This window comes from Haemaphysalis longicornis, unplaced genomic scaffold (assembly GCF_048455015.1).
Source record: "Haemaphysalis longicornis isolate Haplotype H1 unplaced genomic scaffold, Haemaphysalis longicornis Haplotype H1 scaffold_5, whole genome shotgun sequence".
Taxonomy (NCBI): domain Eukaryota; kingdom Metazoa; phylum Arthropoda; class Arachnida; order Ixodida; family Ixodidae; genus Haemaphysalis; species Haemaphysalis longicornis.
In genome coordinates, this window is record NW_027526385.1 from 98,128,282 (window position 1) to 98,136,734 (window position 8,453).

General features: G+C 51.8%; 1 protein-coding gene across 1 annotated transcript; it reads left to right on the forward strand.

The window, feature by feature from the left end:
- Positions 1–4,515: 4,515 nt before the first annotated feature.
- On the forward strand, positions 4,516–5,468 carry LOC144138587 (transmembrane protein 186). The gene has a single exon (XM_077670948.1). It carries the CDS (start codon positions 4,640–4,642, stop codon positions 5,375–5,377), a length of 738 nt encoding a protein of 245 aa, XP_077527074.1. The 5' UTR covers positions 4,516–4,639; the 3' UTR covers positions 5,378–5,468.
- The last annotated feature ends 2,985 nt before the right edge of the window (positions 5,469–8,453 follow it).

Sequence of the window (8,453 nt, forward strand, 5' to 3'; positions counted from 1 at the left end):
CAACTCTTGGGCAGCTTGCCTGCGCGCCAGCACTTATTGTAGTAGCACGTCAGTGCAGTCACCGCCGCGTCGCCGAGGTTCCGCAGCGCTTTGTTCGACACCTTGTCCGGCCCCGCCGCCGATCTGCCGTTGATTGTTTGGATCACCGCGCGGACCTCCCACTCCTCGATGTCTGCGTCTAGCTGGCTGTTGGCCGTGCCCGTGTAGCTCGGGAGGGGGTCCGGTGGGGTGGCCGGCAGGTACTTGTTGTTCAATCGCCTCCGGACCTCGGCCTCGCCGAGCTCCCGCTTCGCCTTGTGCAACATGCGCGCCAAGATGTGGTGGTGCGTTCCCTTCGTCTTACTTTCGTCCAGCAAGTGGCGCAGCAGCTGCCAGGTACGACTTTTATGAATTTGACCATCCGCCTCCTGGCAGACCGCGTGCCACTGCTGCCTGCAGAGAGCCGCGCTGTGCCGCTCTATCTCACGGTTCAGCTGGGCCACCCGCTTGCGCAGCGCCCGGTTGTGTCGTTGCCGTTTCCATCTTTCCCTCAGCGAGTTCCGCGCCTCCATCAGGTGCGCAAGTCGGCTGTCCACCTGTGGGGTCTCGTCGTCCGCCTCGATCTCCGTCGTCGCTTTGCACGTCGCCTCGTTGATCGCGCTTGCCCACTCGTCGATGTCGCCAATCTCCCCCGGCACTTCGCTCAGAGCTTCCCTGTACGCACTCCAGTCTGTAAACTGCTGTTTTCGTGGCTGCGGGGCCCTCCCACGCAGCGGCACCACCATCGCCAACACACAGTGGTCACTACCCAACGTCTCTCCCGTGTTCCTCCACCGCACACCGGCCCTATTGCTGAAAGCCAGGTCCGGGTTCGTGTCGCGTTGCACCGACGTCCCGTGTCGCGTGTGTGCCGTCGGGTCGTTCAGCAGTTGGTACCCGGCGTCCGTCGTTATAACTTTATTTCCAGCAGGAACTGGATAAGCAATCTTATGAAGTACAATCATTTTAGATGCGACGCATCTCTTTCACTCGCCTTGTCCCTCCGGCGTCGTCCGGCGTAGTCCGCATCCCTCCCCCATTCTCCTCCCCGCGCAGTGAGCTGCGCGCTAGCGCCGCTCTCACCGCAGCGCCATCTGCGTGTTAGCGCTCGCCGGCGCTCGCTCCGTCGCCGTGCCAGCTATGCGTGGGGGCGGGTTAACGCGCAGCTTGCACTCGGTTAACACATGCGCATGCGCTGCTCTGTGCTGCTCTCTCTCTCATTCCCCTCACCGTACATATAAACGCGGTAACTGCGCCGCTCCGCTCAGTCGTTCCACCGGCGCTCCTCCGATGACATCCTCCGGTGACCGCCGATGATTTGAAATGGAGACTAACAGGCCTGATATCGCGATGGTCGGCGCAACCGTAACAAGCACCGGACACCCCGATAAAAATTTACACCATCTTCCCGCGAGGGGAACCATGGGGTAGATGCGACGCATCGGGGGTGAACATGCTGCGTAAAATATGGACACACAACAACAATGGACACGCTAACATAACGGAAACGCAACGGAAAACCCCGATGCGTCGCATCTACCCCATGGTTCCCCTCGCGGGAAGATGGTGTAAATTTTTAACTTCCACAGCTGCATATGCCAAACGAATAAAATCTCCCTCTTCCATGTACGTGGTGACATGTCTTTTCCATCTGCGCAGTACCGTCAGCGTCCAATTGTTTTTCTTTTTTCGAATTTTCTTGCGTGAACTTACCCGCGTGCAACGATGGTGGGCGCGTTAGAACCGCGCAAATACGGTATTCTGCTCTCCGCGGCCCTCCGACTCAGCCCGACGAACCAGCCAACCCACCCCCTGCCTCCGAGTCGAATGGACTCGCCGCGATGGCTCTCCGACCCAACCCGTCCGAAGAACCTGTTTATTTCGACTCAACGCGCCCTCGTCGGGTCAATGTAAACGGGGCTAACCCGCCTAAGGTACACCCGGGCTGTGAGGCGCGCCGCAGTGGAGGGCTCCGGATTAATTTCCACCACCTGGGGATCTTCAACGTTCTCGAAACCTCGACACACGAGAGTCTTCGTTTTCCGCCCCAATATCACAAATTACGCCGCAGTCGGGATGCAATACGCGTCTTTGGGATAAACAGCACAATGCCTGAGGAGTTAAACCCATATAATTCGATTTTTTTAGATGCGAAGCAGCTTATGGTCGCGCATGTTCCCTCCGCCGTTGTGCGGCGTCCACACCCCCACTGCGCATGCACATCCTCCTCCTCTCCTCTTCTTGTCTCATCTCCTCTCCTCTCCGGCACTCCTCCTCTTCTCTCCGAAGCTCCTCTCTTCTCTGGGATTGCGCAACGAATGGCAACACCTGCGGCTCCGCGCGCGATAATGCGAAGCAGCTTAGGGTTAGAGGCGCGACGGTAGCCGCTGCATACTCCGCTGGGGGCGCCACTTGAGTCGACCCCATGGCTGCTTCGCATACTACTCAGGGTTCCCCTACGGGAAGATGGTGAATTTTTTTTTGAAATGTTCAAACCTGGCGTATGCGTTTGTAGCCCCTATTTAAAAAAATGGCCGCGTATCTGCTCGCTTCGCTGCAAGTGTCGTCGAAATCTTCTGCAGCCCCGGCACGTAACACTTTAACGTAACTGCCTCTCATCTCTCCCCAGACTTCTTTCGCGCTGTTCCCCTGCTGTCTCTGTCCTTCCATGATAAACGCAATGCAGGTGCGCCTAATTCAATTAAATTTTCCCGCATTCGCACTGCTGGCGCGCCATTTGTTCGGACTTTTTGTTACTGTTGGGCTTGGCCCTCGAATTACGATCGTTCACAGGATTAGAACTGGATCGGCAAGAACCCCACACTTTCGCGCCACAAGATTCGGCAGCCTAGATGACCCCGAGTGTTCGCGGTGCTCAGCCAATAATGACATTGCACACATCCTGTGGGACTGTCCTCGTTTTGCCGACTGTCGCGAACAAGCCTTCAAAACCGTAGGATTGGCAATCCCACCGAGCCTTAATGATTGGCTTTATCCAGGCAGTTCCAATCAGAGCAAAGAACGGCGCTTGCTCTACGAAACTTCGTCGAGAACTCGGGCCTTCACAATTTCCTTTAATTCCACACCCAATGGGATGTACCATTGGATGTATCCTACTTTTTCCCCAACTCCCATTACCTAATCCCTCTCCCCTAGACACCAAAATTCGCTAAAGCGTAACATGGCGTCTTTGTATCCCTTGTACATAAAATAAATGCGTATTACCACCACCACCACCACCACGAGCGCGAGCCGCGTTGTATTTTGCGGTTAAAATACTGTTTTAAGGCGTTTTTTGTTTGCTATCGCAAGAAAATAGGAGCCATACCACTCTGTGAAGGTGGATGCCCAGTGAAGCTTTTCAGCATACGATATAGAGGTGACAGAATTAATGCGAAAGGTATGAGCAAATTTTATTTCTCTCGGTGGTGGATGGCTGTTCATCCGAGTTTTGCATACCGGGCAATATACATCCACGCAACCCGTAGCCATAAATCTTGTCGTGGTTTAATGTGGTTAAACAAACTTTGTCGAGCAAAAGCTAGGTTATCACGCAGAAAGCGCACTGAACTGCACGCCGAGACAAAACACATGCGCTGTCCGGCACAGTGCCACGGTAGGGGTGGCAGCCCAATGAATATTGATGCAATCACCGCATTCTCGTAGCACTTTCTGATGGCAACCGCCCTTACTTTTTCCTATATCCCTATCTTCACAATCCTCCCATTGGAACAAACGAACAATATCAATGCATCACTGCGCAAGCCATTGCCGCCGCGCGTCGGTTCAGTCGACTGATTATGACGTCAAACAATTTAATGAATGAACGATATCGATGCATCACTCCAGAAGCCACCGCCGCCGCTCATCTGTTCTGTCGACTGATTGCGAATGAATTTACTCTCAACGCCAAACGATTTCCACTCCTCGTCGCGTGTTTTTTACCTTGCTCTCCGCTCCGCTGCTTGGCTTTGTCAATGTGGTATGCTCTTGAGTTGTTTTTATTAACGCCTCCTCTTGGTTGTTCCTATGTGTCCATCACACCACACTTTAAAGCGGGCACACCGTTTCGAGGATAGGCGAAAAACAGGTTTGCAAGCTGGGAGATTGCATGCGTATTAGAAGCCAGCGCCAAGAAGATAGTGATCTGTGCTCTTCATCCTTGTCTCAGTGTTCTGTAGCGCCTAATATCGCCATCGGTGCAGCCTAGGGCTGCATAGAGTAAGCTACCTCAGTGAGATGCAATTTTTTTGCTCCAGCGTGATAACTCGTTGCGTGCACTTACGCCAACTCGTGGATTCCTTATGCCCTGCTCTATCACGTTCTCTCGAAGCTGTGTTATCGGAGTTTGCGAAGACTAACCAGTGACCACCATTGGTAGATCGAGGAAGCTTCTTGCAAATTCCTCCTTCATTCACAAGATTTGAAAAGACCGCCAATGCGTCAAATCCGCCAGCAGCGCCATCTTTTCCCCCTCTTACCGTGAAAATAAAATGTGCGTTACCTTCACGCCAAAAGTCGTAAAGGGGAGAACGAAAGGCGTGCGTCCGTGCGTGGAGATGTTTCAGCTTGAAAACGTCGCTCTTGAGTGATCGGGAAAGCACGTCCAATTCCTCGCGCAATGGAAACGAGGCTGCCTTCGCTCGCTCTCTCGCTGCGAGCTCTCAGACGGTCCATCGGTCCCGCAGTGAAGTCGGCCGGACCGACGCGCTTTCTCTGTACCCTTCAAGGTACACGGTCGCCGCTTCTGAACAACGCCGTGGTCTTCGGTCCTGCGCGGTTCCAGAGGCATTGCCAAGTCGATGCAGCGCGGAAAGTGGCCGCGGCGGCAGCGAAAGCTGAAGAGAAGCTCAACCAGACCGTGGACGACTCCGAGTGGAAGACCATATTCCACTACCCGTACATCAAGGGTCTCCGCATGCTGTGCCGCTTTAAGGTCTACCAGTCCGTCGGCACCCTCTTGGTCTGCCCTCCTCTCTTTTTAGCGGAGATTATGGGCTGGATGTCGCCCGTGGCCAGCCATGCCCTGGTGGCGCTCACCCTGTCGGCAAGCATCGTGCTCCTCACGACGGGCTACCTGTCGGAGCGTGTGGTGGGAATCATGTACGTCAACAAGGACTGTTCCCAGCTGCGCGTCGCCCACATGACGTTCTGGGGCAACCGGCAGGACCACGTCTTCCAAACGTCCGACGTGGCCAACTTTTCCGACTCTGGCCAAGCCTGGGGCTCGTGGTTCATCAGACTGCACCGCTACAGCAGCCCGAACGACCCGCTGTTCGTGTCGCTCAAGCATGGTGGCATAGTGGACCGGGAACTGTTTGAAAAGGTGTTCGGTCAAGACCTGTCTAAGATTAAGTGATGATCGCGGTATTGTGACGGGATCGACGACTGTGACGTTGATGCAAAGCTAGGTTAATGTGAATGAATTAAAGGTATTGTTTACGTTTTGATTGGCTTGTGCCCGTTTCTGTGGTGAGCGTTGCTGGTTTTGTGGAGTATTTGCATATCGCTCGCTTTGAACAGAGTTTGATAGCTCTCGTGCTTACTTTGAACAGGTGCCAGCGAGTGTAACTATTGGCATGTTTTTAGGTGGTAATCCACACCATGTGCGCGCGTCCTTTGTGACCTAGGTACTCTATTCTAGCCTGCCCCTGTATTCTAGGTACTTTTGAGCTCATTGCTTTTGTCAGCTCCTTGAGGTCGTCCACTTTGTGCAATGGTATGTGTTGTAGAGGGGGCACACAATACAGACACTGAACAGTTATCATTTAAGCAACTGCAGGTGTTCAGAGTTACTCCTCAGGGGTTTAACGTTCCTACCTCTGTGGATATAAGCAGGCATGAGGCGTCACTTCTGTGTAACAGCTACAGTAAACACTCTTGGAAATGCTTGGAGTCGAACACTTACTGAAACCACTCTTTCACACGCAGTTAGTGTTTCTTGCACTACGTCGAGCCAACATGTAAAATTTTGATTGTAATGCCAGATTTCTTCTTTAAAGAAGGGAGCTTGAACTGAGTGGCCTTTGTTTGAACAAAACACCATATCTCGTTAAATGAAGCTTGAGGGGACACTTAAAACGTTGACTTTTTCAGGCGCTCTGTTAAATGAAATGGACTTTTGTTGGTCAAAAAATGAAATGCCCCTGGTACAGCCGTTCTCTTTAAGGTAATTCTTCCATTGAAGCTGGCACTGTTTCAGGCTACAATGCAGCTAATGTGACCGTCAGTAGGCTCTCGTTTGATTGTGGCCTGATAAAGGCAAAATAGAGTGCTGAATATAGAAAAACGGTTTTATTCAATGAAGAAACAAGTTGAAATTGGTAATTATGCTGCCAAAAATTGTTCTACAAATCGCCAAAGGGCTACAGAGAACACCTTTCATAAAGTTGCTTCTCAGTTTTCAGCGCACGATAGAAAAACAGCCAGAAATTTTCGAGGCCGCAGCTGACTTGATGTTTTCCTTCGTCAGGTAGATCTCTCTGAACTATGTAAAGTCGGGTCACCTCTGCCACAGCACTGATCTGGCCAGCCAAGTCAGTGACAGCGCCATAAAAAATCGCTGGTCTTGAATCTCCTGTCAATTGTTGGAATGAAGATAGAAGAAATGTTCCCCTAAACTAGTGGAGCACCGCTTATGATAGACGACTTCCGAAGTGGTAAGCCACAACTGTTCAATGAAGTGACTGTGGCGGCAGAATGGAAATTAGGCTACTGCACCTAGTCTTAACAGCTAGTGAACACTTCTTCGTAAGAACATTTGATAACTAGGTTACCCATGTTTTTTAAAGCCGCAGTTCGTACAAGCAAGTGAATGAATTGCGCACCTTTCGCTTCAGTGAAGTTTGTGTGTGCAAGGTTTAGGCGGCAGCCACTAATCCAGTTTCAGTTTTTGCTGCTGTAGTCTTAAAGAAAAGAACAGAAAAAGAAAATTAGCAGTGTATCTGCTTGCTTCGCTGCAAATGATGTCAAAAAACGATAGTGTTCCAGCTGCCCTTGCCATGCGACTCTTCGTTCTCGACCTCCAACCTCTCACACTCCCTCGATCCTCCTCCATCTTCGATCTTGTTCCCCCCCCACAAACGATATTTCTTCTCTTCTCTACCCCCCCTTTTGCACCAACGCCGCAAAAATTTACTCAAAATTAACATTAGCTAAAGGTGTGGTCGTTGTGGCTCTTGATAACGAGGTGTCAGTTTCGCTAAGGGGCATCGAAAATTCCACTCATCACGTCGGAGAACTTAGAACTGACTTTTTTGCAGACCCAACTTGAATAGTATTAGCCAAATAGCTTCCGGTGTGAAAGTTCCGCAACAGGGCGCGATAACAGAACACCGTACCATCAGACAGATTCAGTGTCCCACTAGCTTTTGCTAGGCTGAGTGAGCGACAGCCAAACTTTCCATTCAGTTGCTCCACTTGCAGTTGGTGCACGGTTCATCACACTTCGGTAGAGGAGGCGAGAAATTTAAAATCTGACCCTGTAATCACAAATAACTCAGCGATGGCTGCACTGTTCTTCATCAAATAGCAATGCATCAAGATATCGGAGACAACCCTATGAATGGTGCTGTTTGTGTATGCAATCTGAAAATGCAAGCGATCCCAAAATGAGATCGGCAGCTTTTGCCCTCTCCTGCTGCCCAGAAATCATAAAAAATTTACACCATCTTCCCGCGAGGGGAACCATGGGGTAGATGCAACGCATCGGGGGTTGCCGTTGCATTTCCATTATGTTAGCGATGTCAGCGTGTGGATTGCTGCTGTTGTGCATCCTATTTACGCAGCATGTTCACCCCTGATGCGTCGCGTCTACCCCATGGTTCCCCTCGCGGGAAGATGGTGTAAATTTTTAACCGAGCGCAAGCTGCGCGCTGACCGTGCTGACGCACAGATGGCGCTGCAGTGAGAGCGGCGGAGCGCACAGCTGCCGCGGCGAGGAGAATGGGGGAGGGATGCGGACTACGCCGCGACGACGACGCGGGGCAAGGCGAGTTAAAGAGATGCGTTGCACCTAATAAAAGGCTGAATAGTTTCTGCTAGCATCGAGCGTATCGCGAACCTGGTGCAAAACGGAATGCCACCACCTGCCAGTTTCCAAGCATAAAGAGTTTATTGGGGGTGGTTGAAGTCCACGACGTGTAGCTCACGTTCTGAGTTTCTTCAGAGCACTCGAAGTCCACGATGCGACTGAGGCTGCGACTTTGTTCAGCCGTCATAGGTGCATTCATTGAATCATGAAGATTGAGTTGCTGTCTGGATGCCATGGTGGTATAAGTGTTGAACTCTTAGTGCGCACTTCTTATTGGAGAAAGCGTTGTCGGTCTCGAGTGAGGATTGTGGTGCGTCCCTATCCTCGTCACGCCAATGGTACAAGGAAAAGAAAAGCGGCCGTGTCATCTGCAGCTGCGGACGGGAGATTATCCGGAACGCGT